Genomic DNA, 18,368 nt, shown 5'->3' with positions numbered 1-18,368 from the left:
GCAGGGTTTCTCATTGCTTTCTTTTTTAAAGTTTGTACTGCTTTCTCCAGTATGACTAATGAGAACTCCAATGACTGAAACAATGGATGGGGCTTCCACAAAGCAGCACATTGTCAGAGAGGGAACCACATTGGTGGCAACTCAGCAGTAGCCCAGCATCACTGCTTCTCCCACATGTGTCCTCACAGGGTTGTCTGCTTATTAGGATAGAACTACAGGCTGCCATGTGGTCTCTCTTTAAGGGAAGACTAGTGATGATGCATTTATATTTTTTTTAAAAGTTCAGTTGCTGGACATGCCCCTTTGAAAATCAAGATCAGTGAAATGTTAAAGCTATGCTCTTGACGGGAAAAGAAAGAAAATGAAAAAAAAAAGAAAAAAGAAAAAAAGAAAAAGGGTTAACTCATAAGAAAAATACAGTTCAAAGTTAACATGTTCAATCTGGTTTTAATATCATCTTTGTAAGTTTTTTACTGAGCTGTCGATCTGATAACATTGTGGTAGATGCATACTGTTTTCTTTCCTACACCACAAACCCCATTGGCTTCTCCCATCCCTTAAGTTTACAGTCAGTTTAGAAACCGTCACTTTCGTGATGTGCAAACAGTGTTCTCTGAACATTTTCACTGGCTGGCTTTATTTCACAGGGCATTAATCTGTTGTCAATTTCCACCCCTTCAAGCAGTGACAGAAACCCAGAATAATAACAGTTAATTTCATGGCACCCTACTCAGAATCACATGTGAGAATGCTCCACTTAAAATCTGCAGGAAAATCCCTACTGAATCACAGGGCACCTGGATCCCTCTCTGGAATAGAGTTAGAGCCTGAGTTGAGGGCTTTGTTGTTTGGTTTTAAATCAAGAAGAATATGAAGGGTAAGGAAAGCAGAGCAATTTGCAAGTGGCAAGTGTCAACTACAGGAGAGATGTCTTAAAAGACTGATACAATATTTCTCAAAATAGAAGAATCAGATGAGTACTGCATCTAAAAAGATCCCTTCAAAGGTTCACAGCACAAAAACATTGGTGCAAAGTGCTTTGCATGAAGCAATCCTCAGAAGGGGATCCTTTCACATCAAAAGGTTTCTAAACTATTCTGCAAAATGTAACAGAGAATTTCATTTGTGCTGAGAGACCATGCATCTTTCCAATGCATCAGCTGCCTGCATTATTAAAATTGGGGCCCCATGGCCAGAAAGGGGCAGAAGGTCAGACTTGACCAGTCTCTGAATATGAGATATCCTTTTGAAATCTGTCACAAACAATTGGGAAATCTGGTATATCAGTGGAAAAAAGAAAATGTGGATTTGGGCAATTGTGCTGCTTCCTACCCGAGTTCCCACATCAACTGTATTTTATCAGAATTATACTCAGTGAAATACTACCTGACTGCAAAGTTTCACAGGCATCCAGTGAGAAATATTTTTTGTAGCCTTTAGGAGACTGAAAAAAAAAAAAAAAAAAAAGAGGTGCTCCACTCAACTGCAAAAGCGCATGCTAGAAATGAGAAGGGATCCTGACATAAAATAGGCAAGTAATTACAAGTAGTTCAGTAAGATGGTGACTGAGTAACTCAGTTACCTCCCCTCAGTTGTACATAGTGTGCCTCAAGTATTAAATATATCGGAGACTGTACATAGTAATGAAGATACCAAGGCAGATAGCAAATGCTGAACCAAGGCTCCAAATTTGTTCATTTCTGACTCCCGTGTGTCAGAAAGCACAGAATAAAAATCAAAGCAAACTCTAGAGAGAAGGAATCATACCAGATCAACACTGAAAAACAGAGTTTGCCAAAACCCTTGGAAACTGAAGCCCTGGAGATGTACACAGCCCTGCTGAGGACTTAATTTTTATTGACACTTGCTCTTCTGGCCATGGGACCCCAATTGTCTCCAGTGAAAGTTACTGCCAGGCCTGTGGTTCCTGCTGAATGCACTGCCTGACTGCTTGTCAGAGAAAGCACTTCAGAGCCCTTGTAATACTGCTTCTAAAGCTCACTGGTTTAAGGTTACATTTTAACTTCTCCTTACTTGGAGTACAACTGAAAACCTCACTTGTTTTGGCAAGAAAACTAGAAGAGATTCAGTGTAATAGAGGTGAGTAGACCAGCTATTAACATCTCAGCAGGAGCTGTTCATAGATGGGCTTCAGTCTCTTCAGATTTAATACCTAAGACTGTTTCAATCTTGCCTGAAATTCTCCTTTTCCCACTCCCACAGGAGTTACTTTAACTTTCAGTGAACGAGTACTGAGTTCAGGAAACCAGAGAAAGTTAAACATAACACAGATGGATATTAAGCAAACCTCCCTGAGCATTTCTCTGCAAACCATAATGCTTGCTTACAAAAAAGCGCTATCAAAACAAAGCCCTACCTCCACACACATAGAGCTCTCCCCCTGCCATCCCTTCCCTTCAGCCACAGGCTCCCTAGAAGCAAACATGATGGTTTGGGGATACCAATTACAGCCATTTCTCTTTGAGATGAGGATAATGGACTATGAGCTGATTCCTACTGCATCCATAAACCCTTTAGAGATCAAAAGCTCCCAGTTTGAGAAGCCAAGGCAAAGATAGCTCATAGATGAATTTACAGCATTGTTCACCTTTACCTAGCAATACCTTGCATTCAACAGATGTTCTTCCTGTCTATCCTCTCAGAGGGAGGTCAAATTAAGTGCTGAACTGTGGCAATTCTTTTCATGAAGCAGTTTTAAAGCTGTGCTTGGAAGTTAGGCTATAGAAGGAAGTGCAGGAAAAATCTTTCTCAAGTATTCAAACATCGATGGAAATTTCAAAAGATTCACAAAGTAATCGGGTTGCTTATTGTAGCTACAAAACACAGCAAGTTATATCTATTTTAATTCCTCTCTTAAACTTATGTATGTGCATATACACACACAAATACTTTTGTATGCATACAGACACACAAACACAGAAACTGTAGTCCCCATACAATTTCAGCACATGTAATTACAATATGACATTTAAAATAGGACGGGATCCCTTGCATTCCTACTGCCAGTGCAACACAGAAATCAGGATGTTGCAGTGCAGGTGAACTTAATCAACCTGTGTGCTTTTACCTCATACCATTGTAAATACACTAAACATTTGCTTCTGTTCTGCTGCTCAATTTGATTTAAGAAAAACTCCTTCATTCAAGTTCCTTCTCTCACCTAAATTTAAGGATTAAACAACCCCCTAACAATTTAAGAAAACACAACACCCCTCAGCTTGCCTTTAATGCTGCCAATTAATGAAGCAGATCTCAGCTGCGGGGAATCTTTGGTAGTTCCCCTGGCAAAATGCTGCTGATGGAGCCATGCTTATTTGCAGCAGCTGCCTCACACCCACCACACAACATCTATGCAGGTCTGTCGGGGAGGATTTTAACTAAGTTCTGTAAGCAGTTATCGAGAAAACTGAGTGAAATATTGCCAGTTAAAATATATCTCATAAAAATCGAGCTACAGCAATGCTTTCACACTCATCTTCTAGCTTGAGTTTAGCACTCATTTGCTTAACAGTAACTAGCTCCTGTCACAGGAAAATGGCAGTCCACAGGCACTGCACTTGAAATGTCTTTTATACCTTGTATTTATTCCATATACATTTAAGTTATTGAACATTTTTTGAAGGAAAACATTTTCATTTCACTACCCCCTGCCACAGGCACCAGTGTCCCAGTGATGTGGTGGTAACAGAAGGCAGCTCTGGAGCATCCCCCCAGGTCTTGGTGCAAGCCCTGAGGGGAATCAAAGCTCTGCACAAGGGAACTCTTGCACGTAGGCAGTTGCAGGCCAAAGGCTTAACAGGCCTTCTCCTCAGGAGGTAACAGATCCTGTGTACCTTTGGTTAGCTTTCCCAGGGACAGGTTCCAGATTTTCTCTTTTAACTGAACGCTGGCAGGTGCCACAAGCAGACACACAGGCCTGTGGAACACCCACCATTACAGTACCCATTGCATGTGTCACACAGACACAGCAGTGTAAAGCTAGATACCCCACAGAATATCTACTCACACCTCCTTTGCCTCCAGACCAGCAGCAGCTGGGGGCTCAGCCTGTCTTCCAGCAAACTCCTGCATTTCTCCAGAATGACCAGCTCACACACCTAAAGCCACCTTCCGCAAGCTCTGAGGCTCTCTTTAGTCCAATCATACATTTCAAAGTCCTGCTTCTCTGCTGCCAAGGGCCACCTTAGCCCCAGATCCAGGCTCCCTGGGCTACTGTCCCCACTGCCCAGTCCAGTGTGCCTACCTCTCCCGGGCCTCACCAGGCTGCTGGCCCACACCTGCGAGGAGACCAGGCTGCTGCCGCTCACAGCCATGCTGGCAGATAGGCTTTTGAGGTACAGCTGTATGTCTGTCAATGTGTCTGCAACAGCCTTCTGTGCCTTCCAAACCAGCCTGGAAATACAGCAAGAATGCTTCCGAAGGCTTCATCTTCCCCTCTTCAGCTCTTCAGGTGCTGACAGAAAGAGCAAAAGAGGCCTAAAACGTGAAGCCTATTTTACTGCTTACTGGTCTGTGTTCTCCAATCAGTTAATGCTTGGCCAAACCTTGAGTGTTCAGTAGGCTAGACTGAACATAAGCACCCCCCTCTAGAGAATAAACTAACGTCCTTTACAGAAATCGTATCTGGTGGGCAGCTAATTAAAAGTATTGATTTAAGATTTGATTTTATTGGGCACTCTGTAAGCTGGCCTAGCATCTGAAAACCAGTGGTCCTTAACCCAGAGCCACCGTTAGAAGCTTTATAAATGACTTTTTGAGGGAAGCATAGGGGTAGCTATGAGGTGTGAGGGAAGATCATGAGGGGACAGCAGGGACATCCATGAGGGGAGATCATGAGGGGTGGCCATGAGGAGTGAGGGGAGACTGTGAGGGTACAGGAGAGGTGGCCATGAGGGAAAATCATGAAGCAGGTGGTGGGGTGGTTGTGAGGGGAGATTGTGAGGTGAGAGCAGGGGTAGCCATGAGGGGTGGCCATGAGAGGTAGGGGCAGCAGTTATATAGTGTGGGCCACTACAAGAGGGCAAATGAGGGGTGGCAGTGCCTGGAAACCATGAGGGGCAGCCATGAGGGGAGATCAGTTTGCCCTTAGTGACATGTTTAGTGGTGGGCTTGACAGCCCCAGGGTAACAGTTGGGCCCAATGATCTTAGAGCTCTTTTCCAACCTAGTTGACTCTATGATTCTATGATTATCTTCTTCTGAGATTAGGAAAACACAAGTAAATTGCTGAATCCATTTTGCTGACTTGCTACATTTTTCTGAATGACTAACAAGAACACTTTCTCATCTGGAGGATGACATTTCATCAGCCATGTTGATTACCTTTATCCATGAATTAGAAACCTGAACTCAGTTTTGTAGCTTGAAAAGTACATCCACGTTCATGCCCCATATCCTTAAGACATGTTTAGGTTACAATATTCCCAGTCAGTATTGTGTGGCTATTTTTTTAACTCATATAGATAGTGAATTCATACCAGCCTAGAATAAAGATGACATGAAGAGCAGATAGACAGTGTTTGCATCATGTAACTTGGGTACATAACCAAGTAGCTTATCCCCCAGTCACATTACAGGTCAGCAGCACTACCAAGCACAGAGCTCAGATTGTTCATATTCAAGTTCATGCTGGACATTGCTCCCACAGATAATTCTAGAATGACTGCTTGTTTATTTTAATGAAATAAGTAAAATATTTCCTCAGGAAAAAAAAGAATTATTAATGTTTAACATTTTTAGTTCGAGTGCTTCATTTACCAGTGTCACACATGGGTTACACAAACATAGATGGGGCCAGAAAAGCTTATTTCTTTTTGTATTGTCAAGGCACTTGATTTGTTTCTTCTCCAACGAACTTGGGAGTCTTTAAGAAGGGAAAGTGGTGGAAAGTAAGAATATAACCTTATGTCAGAAGGGAAAAAAAAAAGGTAACAATAATGTTTGCCTTTCAGGGAAAGTTACTCCTTGCAGGCATGATTGCTGCAATACAATTTTAACTGTCACATTACTGCAGGATTTTCTGATTTGGCATAGGGGTAATGTATCCATCAGGACCATTGTATCCACTGAAAGAAAACACCACAGACCTTGCCAGAATCCACAGTACCTGCCTACAGTTCTAGGTACTTGAGGTGGAAGGTGTTCAGGTAGTGCTGGCTGAAGATAAGTAGATTCAGATAAGCAGATATGTTTGGGTAGATCTCTGGGAGCCACTTTATTTTTCTTTATGGTTGGTTGGTTTTGTTTTAGTTCAGGCTTTTACTACTATAATTAACAGGGTTTCAGGTGTGGAATTAGGGTTGTTTTTTTTTAAATTAATTGGACAGAGGAATTTTCACTTTCCTTTCTAATTTGTCAGCTACTCTCCACTGTTGGGCAGCTTCCTACTTTATTCCACAAGTTAGTATATTGATATCACAACATAAAAGAGTAAATCACCCTAAAATTCTGCAAAAGGAAAGACAATAATTTAAACAAAGTAATTTGAGAGTGTATCATTTTAAACATTTCCACAATATAACTTAAGTTTGTGATTGCCTGCTGTTGCAGGGGGACAATCCTACAGGGACCAGGATCCAATGACAGAGCCCTTAGCTTCACCACAAGAAATCAAAAGTATCTCAGTTGTCCAAGGAAGGCAGAACTAGTAATTTTAACTTTAATGAAACACAAGTACCAGATAAAGACCCCCTGAACCCACCTTTTACCAATGTATAAAGAGATGAATTCCCTAGGAGAATATACAGCGTATGTACTGGAGCAAAGACGAAGGAAGAGATGCCACAGGGAGAGAGCTGAAGGAAATATTGTGCAACATGGCCAAGGCACTGTGGCTTCCAGCAGCCTGCAGCCCCATCTGCTCCATACAGTTTCAAGGCCCGCAGGGGTTAATACAGCTAACTTCTAGCTCCTCCACGGAGACAAAACTACGGAAGTGAATGTCTGCTTGTGGATATTTTAAACAAAAAAGAAAACATATGTCCCTCTGGAACTATGCTTGCTGTTTCTCCAGCAGATATGACACAGAGAACAGATAGCCTAGGCCTAGAACTAAATGAAAAAGCTTTATTCCAATGAGCAATTAGAGAACAATTTAGGGAACATGCTCCAAATATAAAGGTTCTCAGATTAGCAAAGTAAGAAAGAAAAGTTGAGAATGCTTATGTACACTAACTAGTAAAAAATTTTAAACCCACAAAATATCTTGGCTGTGAAAACCAGCAGTTTCCTACCTGTGTGAGGAATATTTCTACAAACTATGAAAGACAATTTAGAATTAAAATTAAAAACAGCCTTTTCTCTCCCAGATGTTACTTTGTGATTCTACACATAACTAGTAATGAGCAAAAATTTTAACAGGAGAATGGACTTAATTCAAAAGGCTGAAAAGAAAAATTGGTAATTTCACTTAAAAAAATAGAAATTTACTTTAAAAATTTAAACATGTGGATTAAAACCACAAGTGTGATAAATAAATAGTTGAGGCCAGTATGATGCCTATCTTTAAATTCAAGTCCTGAAACATGATGGTAGATGTTTCACAGTACAAATTCATTAGGTAGCTTGGACCCAAATGCGGAGCCAGTGCGTGCAGACACAATCCCACTGACTGCAGAAACTCAGCAGGAGTGCCTGTGGCTTGTAGGGGGCTGGAGCTGTGCACTCTCCAGGGACAGAAGCCTAGGGGGGATCTTACGAAGTCATCTGGTCCAACCTCTGCCAGAGGATGAACTGTGCCTTAAGCACTGCCAATGTTTAAAGTTGTCTTTGTTTAAAAATCTGTGTAATTGATTTTATAATGTTCTCAGGAAATGTACTGCAGGATTTTACAAAACTACCATCAGGATTATTTCTCCAAATGCCTAATCTAAAGGTAGGCAATTACTTCTTGCCCTATGAACAGGGGATTTGGGGAACAAGCTTTTGGTTCTGTATTTTTTACTGTCTTCACTGTAACAGCTTTTTACAAATATGAATATTCCTTTAGTCGTTGCTCCTGCAGACTAAACAAACCAAATTCTTCCAGTTTTACATACAAAATTATATTGCCTAGCACTCTCATCTTTCTTGTCTCTCTCCACTGGACTCTTTCCAATTAGCCCCCAAGCTCCTTGAAGTGCGGTGCCTGAAACTGGATAAAGTATTCCAGCTCCAACCTCATTAGGCGTAATTAGAGTAAAAGGTTATTTCGTGTGAATTTAATGAGGAATGCTTATTTATTTAGCTTAGTAGGAAATCTAGTTTTTCACTAAAACATTATATTATTGACCCACAATTAGTTTGCCACTCAGTAGAACCTGCATATCCTTTTTCATAGAATAACCACAATTAGCCAGGTCTCTTCCATCCTTTACCTGTTACTCAGTTCAGTTCAATACTTTCTATTTGCCCTAAATGAAGCAAATCTTACTTGTCACCTAATTTCAACAATTAAATAACTTCTTGTTCTAATCTATTTCTCTGATACACTTTTAGCCTTTATTGGCCATACATGATTGTAAATGAAGTATCTATTGCAGAATCCAATTTATTTTATAAAGTATATTGATTAGCATAAAATTGATCTAAGTAAAGGCCTCCTTCTAACATTGTCCTAGGCGACAATGAATTGCTAACAACCCTAAGTACAAAGCACGCTTGTAGATCCATTTAAACCATGCTTCCTGCTTTGGCAATGAAAATGTCACGAGCAGTCTTTACCAAAAATCCCTTACCAAAATCAAGATGGGTCACCTCTGCAGCTTCTCTGTTCACAAGTCAATTATGCTGTCACAGATGAATTATTTGATATGATTTATCTCATATGGTATTTTTCCTTTTCTCTGAAATGGTGTATATATAAATAAATTTAAAAAAAATAAAAAAAGAGAACTCTGTAATTGAAAAATAGGTATAGGAACTATTTTCCCTCAGAATTAATATTAAAAATTACTACAATGCATATTTCAACTTGTGAAGATCATCAGGATAATGAAAACCACGAAGATAACAGTGAGAATTCAGAACTAGTTCTGAACTTCCAGATTTTGTTCAGAGAGATCTGAAAGTAATGCTTGTATGTCTGAAAACGTATTTTTAAAGAGTATGTTTGAAAGAAATAGACAGCCATGGTTTATGAAATCTCTGAATTTTATGAGGAGTCATGGAGTCAGGCTAAATCCAAATGTTACTCTACATATTTGTCTTCTTCCAGTCTACTGTATCTATTGCCTTCTGTTGTTAGTAGTTAAAATCACTCTTACCTATGAGATGCTTCAGTCACAGGTATTCATACTCCTTCACATTGGACCGATTTTTAGATCTTTGTTGAGGTGACTGTAGTTCCTGCTTGCTAATTTCACTGTTCCACATCTGTTCAAAATTAAAGCCCCAACTGCTAGTTCAATATATTGGTGCCATATGAGTCCTCCTTGTCTTAGCCATAAACTGGTCCATGTTATTTACACATCAAATATGTCAAAGCAATGTGCAGTTATCCTTATCCAATTGTATTTCCTTTACCAGAAATGCTTAGTTCTTCCAGATACACTCCCTGCATCTAGATTAAGATCCTGAAATAAAAGCCTTTATTCTTTATTTAGTAAAGGCCTTTATTCTTCTACAGAGTTCAGTGAATTCTTTGTCAGTCTGTTGGTGAACTACATTAGTTCTCTACCTGTTAGATTTTATTGAAAACACTGCTGTCCTACATGCTCAGATGGAAGTAGGAAGCCTTTAATTAGTCTAGTACAAGTTAAGCTATATATAGAGAGGATATAATGGTCAGTGACGGTCACATGGTCGACTAGATTCTCCAGAGACACACTGGTGCCACCATGCTAGCCAACTGTTCAAAGAGAAAAAGCCAGGATTCACAAACTTGATGGAGGTCCAGTAACAAATCCATTAAACACCACAGCTGCAACAGATTAATCTTAAACACTTCATTTCAATTGGTCTGATTTTTAATATTGTACTTCATATTGCAAATAAAATAAAATTTTAGTATTTAATTTGTAAAGTTTTCACATTTTCATTTAAAACTGACAGTAGGTTTAAAGTAAAAAGAGCTTTGTGGAGGCAACAGCTTTAACTTCAACAAGATTCTAATTTTATAATAGTAGAGGAAAATGTGTAAACATAGGCATTCATGATTTTCTTCTGTACACATCTACGTAAATTAGTTGATACAAATATAATTTACTATAGAAACATTTGTTTGGTTTTGCTACAGACAGTTCTATGCTGGCATCGCATACTAGTCAATTAATCTAACAAAGAGTGAGATCTATGCATTTTGCTTTCTAACCCCCAGTATGTCCATTGCCAGCAGTGGACTTTATGTTCAGAGAATCAGACTCACAGTGTCAGCAATTTAAAATTAAACTTCAGTATGAGATTATAAATAATAAAAAATGAATCCATCATTTTCATAACATAATCACCGGATGCTTAAATGCCATGATCCAAACCAACCAAAATCAATGACAGTTTTCCCATTCACTCAGCTGGAATCCACCCACAGTTCCCAGTCACTGTAGATTCTCAGTTTTGCAATTTTATCACAGCATGAAGAGTTAAAAAGCATGTAGTGTCACAGCCTCAGTGTGAGAAGTAAAGCCTCTAAGTCTTTCTGGGCCTCTTTATCCTGAAAGAAACAGACAATCATGCATGAACTTAGATGGGATAAATCCCTTCATTTGTATAATATGCACCTATCCACATTTCTTTACTAACAGACGTAACACACAAGTGTAACTGCCACAGAACGTAAAGACTGCATAGTAAGTTAATTTCTAAGTGAATGCAAAAGTAAAGTTTGAAGTGAAAACAAGAGCCAGATGGCAGCCCTCTCTTTACAGCTCTGTTAAAGCACTTATAATGTTAGCCACAAATAGCCTTCTTAGCAGACCAGCAAGCCTTTTAGCTTAGGCCATAACTTTTACTGGTGTACTTTGCAGGAAGTACTGCCTTGCCTTATACTTCACGCAATCTTGCAATCCAAATGTGTGCAGGTTTACTAAAGATATTTCTATGATGTTTCTAATGATTTATTATGAAGTTGACAAGAAAATATTGGGAAATGCAATTAATGACATCAGTCAGATTGTAGTTTTGGTGCATACAGCCATACCTACCTCTAATAACCAGCATGGATGGACTACACCCTCAGTACCTTCCATACCGGTGTTAGTGAGCTCTGCCTACGGTACTGGGCTCATAGCAGAGAGAACCCAGTGGTGGAGCAAGAGGCAAGTAATATGCTGTGCTCAGAGCCAACACTGTATTATACTTCCTAGGACAGAAGGGAAAGGCTCCTTTCAGGTTGATGCTTAAGTGCACACATTTGCACAGGGCTTTCTGTAAACCAAATCCAGCTCACAGACTCTTAGTCACAGGTAACCAGTGACATATGTTTTAGCTATTCCATGTATAATCCATTTGAAAAGAGGTACATGCATATGAACATGTAACCACAGTACAAAAACTCCATTATTCTACTGAGTTTTTAAAATGCTTCCTGGATATAATCCGTTTGCTTTACTTACCACTGCAGAACCTCTATTTGCAAAATGCACCTTGGTTTAAAACCGCATTTCTAAAAAGTCAGCACCTTGTACCTGCAGGCTGGTAAGGGTCCAAACACCCAGTAACATGCACCCATGTGTACTTAGCAGTGCAACTGAAAAGCACTTGCATGTCACAAATTTTGTGCAAGTATTTCTAATGACAGAGATGAGTATTTATTTCCCAGATAACAAAAGAGGCAATTCTGAAAGAAAATACTGTAGACAGACAGTGAAGTAATCACTGAATTTCAGGATCACTTCATCATCCAATTAACCAAAGAGCTGGAACAAAATACAGGACATTTTAAAATACATTTTATGGGTGAAGAAATTCCTGCTTCTCTTTATTTTGGTTAGTTGTCTATAATGTCATGGAGGAATAGGGAAGAATATTGAAATGATAGAAACCATATGCCAGACATGTCAAACCATATTATATTATTGCTCTGGATTAAGCCATTAATACATTAGCTGGACACTTCTCTTGGAGTTGCTGCCTTACTCCCACTGGCAACAACAGGCTAAACTATCTGCATAATCATTTATCAGAGGCCTTAAAAGGCACACACTGCAAAGCCAGTAAGCTGTTGCCAAAATACTCTAACAGAAGGAAATGTCACACTGAATTCGGCACCCCTTAAGCTCCACATCACCACAGGCTGCCTGGAGCACCAGGTTGTGGCTTTCAACAAGAACTGGGAAATTCAAAATTTGTATCAATATACTGATTAATTCAGGAAAAATACATTCTCTTCTGTACTGACTGTGGTCAACTTGTGAAAACTATTCTAACTCCATTAAGCAAAACAGTAAAAAGACAGCTATTGTCCCTTGCTATTAAGAAAATACACTGAACCAAGGTTTCAGTGTATCTGATCCTACTTTTCACACTTTTCTAAGCCAAAAATTATTTTCTCATCTCTCAAGGGTGTTTGGCATTTCATGGGTTGATAGGATTCTTTACACACTTTGAAAGATACAGCATTTAAAAAACATATCTCCAAAAGATTTTGTATAATTGTCTCTCTCCTTAGAAGCAAAGGATTATATTGGGCGATGAGCTTTAACGAGTTGCAAGGGTCCCAAAAACATTAGGCAATCTTCCCTGAATCTTCCACTGGGCTTAGGAAAAAGAATGAACAAACCCATGATTGTTCTAAGATCTAGTTGGAGAAGAAACTGCAAACGTGCAAAGCGTCCAACCTCTGGACACCAGAGTTGCTAGTTCCAAACAAGACTGTATCAGTATAAGCAAAAAGAACTATTGCTGCAAACTACTTAATGGGCTGTGTTAATTGAGCCAGCGGCTTCCAGTCAGTAAGAACTCAGATGTCAAAAGCACTGAAAAACAATAAACCAGTAATGGCATGAGAATGGCCAGTGAATTATTATGTCACCTTTGGACAGAGTCCTTCCAGACCAAGAAGTATGTCATGCTAAAAGGAGAGAGAAGCCACAACTCTGTTCAGTGTACCAGTCTCTAGTTTTAAGAATGAAAACTTCATTAATGCCTGAAGTTTGACTGTTAATGGGAAGACAAAGCCATAAATCCTATACTTGGCCAGCTCTCTTCTTCACTGATTTTTTGACCTGTGGTTTTCTGGGGGAGGAGGGTGTTCTGTTTGTGGGTTTTTTTGTTGTTTTGTTTTTTTTTGTTGTTGTTTTGTTTTGTTGTTTTTTTGTTTTTTTGTTTTTTTAAGGCTTTGATCTCCCTTTAGAACATGGCAAGGAGAGGAAGAGGTGCAAGTCACAGGAGGAATGAAACATATTTGTGTCAGACCCATTTGTTCACCCTGAGGCTTAGCTCAGCACTGGCTGAATACACAGTCATTTTCCAAACTTGACTTTCGACTGTCAAGGCTTACATTTATTACACACTTCTCATATCATTTTCAGAGTTGAATAGGAGTTCAAAATGTTCTGCAAACTGCTACACAAAAGGTATTCAAATTACAGGGTCAGTGACTATATTTTCCCTTCTTTCTATTTAGTTGTTTTTCTTTTATGTTTCATCATCCACAGGGAATATGCACAGGAAAAAAAGACCTGGGAGGCCAGAGACTGAAGAAGGGAAGAGAGGGAGTTGAGAACAAGAGCAAGAGGGAAGAGAGAGCTGGTGGGAAACAGGGAAAGTTGGCTTTAACTGGAGGTATTCCATATTTTGACAGTTAATGTCTGCTGAAAAATTTACTGATAAATGTATACACAGACATACACATATAAATATGCATGTAAAAATTAAACGGCAATTAAAGCAGAGACAGAAAGATAATGATTTTACCTTCCATCTCTGCTAATTATTTCCTTATGCACTAAACACATTCAACCCAGGCACTGCACATACGTGCACTCATTGACAAAGTCCCAACTGTCAACACAGAATGATACACCCCCATGACCGCAACCAAAATGGTTACACTGGCCAACTAAAACATAGTTGTGTGCAACTGCTGCCAGATCCCAAGCTGACATGCAGCCCGTAGGGTTTCACTGAAGTCAGCGGGCCTGCATGGTGTGTTAAATGAGCTGGGCTGCCAGGCTTGTCCAAAGCTGTGCTCTGATATGTGGTAACAGCAATGAGGTGCTGAGAGCCACTCCTGCTTTCGGGTACAGCTGTATCATTCTGTCGCAGCTCCAGGAGAAATCCTGGACTGCAACAGAAGAGACTCCAAAACATGCACAGTGATTGCTAATTAAAGAGCAATAGCTCTTGTGGACAATTTAAATCATACACAGTTATACGCTCTCCCTTCACAGCTTCATGACAGACTCCCACAGATGGTGTGACTGTAGTAGGGCATTAAATTGCATATAATTGCAGAATACTATTTTTCCCTTTAGATATTTCAATAAACCAATGCAATCTCCTATATGACAGCTGTATGTCACAAGTTAGGGCATTTCATGTTCTTTTGTTATTTTTAGTATCTTCCTCTGAGGAAGAACTGTGACTTCTCAAAGCTTTTAGGATCAAGGCAAGCACAGCTTTAAAATCCATAGCTGATAGTAATTTCACATTTTCTGATTATCCTTCAAGTAGAGGGAAAAACACTATTTTGCACCAGAAGACTGTGAATAAAGTTTGACGACTGCTGAAGAATTACAGAACGGCAGAATTTAATTTAGAATAATTAATAGTCATGTAAAATTTTTATCCACCTAGTTCTTTTCAACTTAAAAGACTAAGTTTCTGGTTTCCTTTTCCTATTGTACACAGTGTGGAGCTTTTGGTGTTTAAGACATTTCCCTCTTTCTGTCCAGCTGCTGACCCCACCACGCTGGGACCTACAGCACTTTCTGTGCAGTCATCACTGAAACAGCTTGAACATGATTAGCCCAGTTACAGCCCCTTCAGAAAGATGCCTGTTGAGGCTTTCTTTCACCCTGTATATTGACTCTGAGACAATATATTTCAAACTCCTGGAAGCCTGACTTCCTCTGGCCACTCTACATAAATAGGAAACCAGTTCTGAACCTCCTCATCGTGCAGTGCACCCCCACCTCTGTGAATATTTTTCCCACTCTGCGCCTGCATTGCCAGCACACCAGCATAGAAGATAACACTCCATGCTTTGAGGAATCGCCTGTTGATCAGTCTTGCTGTGCTAAGATGTGTATGCTAAAACTGTGTTACCTTTGCTAGGATGTTGAAATGAGTACTTTGTGATACTAGTGGATTAAATCATAAATATAATAAACTCAATATTTATTAGGATAGACTTTATCCTTATCTATGAAACTATTACACTACAAAAAAAAATCTGAGTCATTTTTTGGAATTATTTTTGGAGCGGGAGAAAGAATAAGCAGACAACACAAACAAACCTTTTGGCAAGAACTTCAAAAACATGTAGATGGAAAATCAGAGAAAAACAGACTGTATTCTCTGAAGTGCAAAATAATGTATAATACAGGAGGTCTCAAACTCTTTTAGCAGCTCTCTTACAAATGTCATATTTTTACCAGCATTTTAAAGTTTGAAATCTGATCTCTTTATAATGAGTTTTTAAAAGACCCATTGCCTGAGCTAGAAGCATACAGATTCAGTGTAAAAACAGTGATTAAGGAATAGTTTTTAAAAATATATTCAAAAGATACTTTCATTTTAGGTTGGTGGTAGCTATTGGGAAATTCTTGTTCAACTCCACAAACATTATTAGGAGGAAAACAACAGCCTGGAATTCAAAATGAACACAAATCTGAATACTTCATTATTTTGTAATTGAAGCACCACCGGCTTTTCCTTAGCATTTGGAGAACAAATGTGCATGAAATCTAAAGGAATAAATATCCTCTGAAAACATACCGAGCTGATGATATTGAGAAAGTAAATGTTCCTTTTGATGAGAAAACAAAACCATTTTTGAGCTTAACTCAAACTATTCACATAGTTTCCATGAGTATTTTTTTTCACAAACAAGTCATAATTTGTACCCTTCACTTTAAAAGTACATTACATTTTTCTCCTTCAAATCTTATTTAGAAGGACAGATTACCACAGCAGTTTCAAATGAGATCTGTTAGAAATATCACCGCAAGGCCTGCTACATACAACTAGTCTATGGTAGCTGGAGCAGGGATTTCTTGAAAAATCTGCTGTGGAAAATATACAGGTATACAAATGGTCTGTTGTAATAGAAACAACAGATGGGTGTTGGAGTTTATACTCTGCCTTCTCTTCCATCCCTTTTCCTTATGGACAATATGAGAAATGGAAATTAATGACCGAGGAGATCAATGGTGGTGATGAAAAAAGAAAAAAAAAGTAAGAAAATCTTACAGGCATGATTTCTCCTCAGCAGCTGCATTCTTGTACAAACATTCAGCCATTGTTCCTGCCCATTATTATATTTACCTCCTCCTTCATGTGGGCTTTCCTAGAGTTTCAAATGTCACTGAGGCTGAAGGCAGAGTCTTTAACAAGTCTCTGCTTCCTGCCATTCTATCACCTGTAAGAAGTGAATACCATAGTGGTCAATTTCTGTACTATCTAAATCTCTCCCACTTGTCAATTTCAACTCTGAATTGCCTTAATTTGTAATTGCAGGGAAGGAGGGACTGTTTTTGAAACCATTATTGGTTTTTTTTAATCACCAATAATTTTATAAAATACATACTCAGCTTCAAGGAAATTTTTATCTGTAATTTAAGTTAGACTTTCAGCAGCTCTCAGTGAAAATAGATTTGCTTTGCATTCTTCCTGCTTCGCTGTCTTCGGCTCTTCCAAGACTATAGTTTTTGTAATGTAACTGCTGCTTTTTAGACTTATCTTCAAATAACGTCATAGAGACCAGAACCTTGACATTTTAATCACTTTCTCTGTTAGCCTGTTAAATCCCTTTATGGTGAGCTTACTGGTCCTACAAGCACAGAGTTCACTCCCATGCCAATGTTCATCTCCAGATGAGCAAATACAAAACGATTTCTTTCCTATTATACTTTATAATCCTACATTCAGATTATCATTTTCTACAATTTCAAGCCTTGAAAATACCCAACAAAAGAAATTAGTGTCTTATTCCCCTTTCATGCAAAGCTCTATGTGTTTAATCAAGCACACCCCCCGCATTTTGTCTTTCTATATGCAAGACAAATGCTCATGTTTTCAAATTTTAAAAAGCCATTTTTTTCCACCTCAGTAGTCCACCACATCTGGTTTTGACAGCTCTTCATGTAGTCACACTCAGCAAGGCTTTGAGCGCACTACAAAGTAATGAGTCTCAGTAAGGGTAATGCAACATCTACTAGATAAACAGAGCAGCTGTTAAGCCCTTTACAATAGCTCACAGCAGCCCTGAACATTAGGATTCTTTTAATGAAGGGGTGAATGTTTCCCAGGACCCTGAGGTTATTCACCTGGACAGCAACCAGAGAAAAGCAAAATAACTTAATGCCCTGTACACCTCCAACAGTGAAGTACCACTCCACAGTATGACAGTATTTATGGCCAAGGAAAGACCATATAATTCATTAGAGTTTTTTGTTTAGAGAGGATAAAAAGTGCATTGTACTGCAACATTAGTTAAAATTAAAAAATGCAGAGACTGATTATTAAAAATGTGCCAAACTATTTTTTAAACCGGGTATTAGGACTTAGAGGACTCGTTCAATCAGAACTTGTCTCTTATGATTTCTTTGGTATCTTTTTTCAGGTTCATAATAGGGTTGAAATTGTCCATCGGACTTTTTTTTCTCTTTTAAGAAGAATTACCTCTGTTTGGAAGCCCCTCCACCCCTTGAATTAAAAACATATTCTCTAAGTGGTAGAACAGATGCACAGAAGGGATACTGGATGCAATACAACATTCAAGACAAAAATCGTATCACTTAACTTGAAATGTTACATGAAATGAATCCTAGACAAAGTGTCAAAGAAGTGCCCTGAGTTAGATCAGCTGAGAATTTGACCAGAGGTTTAAAATGAGCTATGGGCTATTTTACTGATGCCAAGCACCTCTGGTTCCCACTGAAATCACTGGAAACTGTGGATGCTCAGAAGCAATAAAAAGTAAACCATTGTCTACTATTATTTTTCATACTTATACTGTGGGATGATTTGTATCATGAAATACTATACATTTCCTCAATGTGGCACCTTTCCAGCAACTTTTGTTTCTCAGTCTGCTCCTGATTTTATGCCTTTATACATACACGTTTCCCAGTAGAAGCCAACATTTAAAAACAATACAGAAATTCCCCTGCCTGAAGAATGATAGAAAACTGACACGAGAAACTGTGATTACACATGGGAATGATGGATTTTGCATGACTGTGACAACACACCATGGTGCTGACAACC

The 18,368-nt window shown here is 39.0% G+C and overlaps 1 protein-coding gene and 1 long non-coding RNA gene across 4 annotated transcripts in view; one reads left to right on the top strand and one right to left on the bottom strand.

Moving 5' to 3' along the window:
* Positions 1-9,946: 9,946 nt before the first annotated feature.
* Positions 9,947-18,368, bottom strand: part of RMDN2 (regulator of microtubule dynamics 2) — a 49,317-nt gene continuing 40,895 nt past the window's right edge. For 2 of the 3 annotated variants that reach the window (XM_061471039.1, XM_061471038.1), the window contains one exon: positions 9,947-10,647. In XM_061471039.1, coding sequence (XP_061327023.1) covers positions 10,594-10,647 — 54 coding nt within the window. In that variant the 3' untranslated portion in view covers positions 9,947-10,593. Of the gene's footprint in view, positions 10,648-11,137; positions 11,296-18,368 lie in introns of all 3 variants that reach the window. The other variant, XR_009746541.1, reaches the window with a different exon arrangement.
* On the top strand, positions 13,241-15,284 carry LOC133278377 (uncharacterized). Its single transcript, XR_009746542.1, has 2 exons — positions 13,241-13,718; positions 14,831-15,284. It is a non-coding gene; the product is annotated as an uncharacterized LOC133278377 (long non-coding RNA).

This window comes from Pezoporus flaviventris, unplaced genomic scaffold, assembly GCF_033815535.1.
Source record: "Pezoporus flaviventris isolate CSIRO_AGI_PZ_B2104156 unplaced genomic scaffold, CSIRO_AGI_Pfla_v1 ptg000066l, whole genome shotgun sequence".
Classification (NCBI taxonomy): Eukaryota; Metazoa; Chordata; class Aves; order Psittaciformes; family Psittacidae; genus Pezoporus; species Pezoporus flaviventris.
This window is presented reverse-complemented; position numbering and strand designations above follow the sequence as displayed.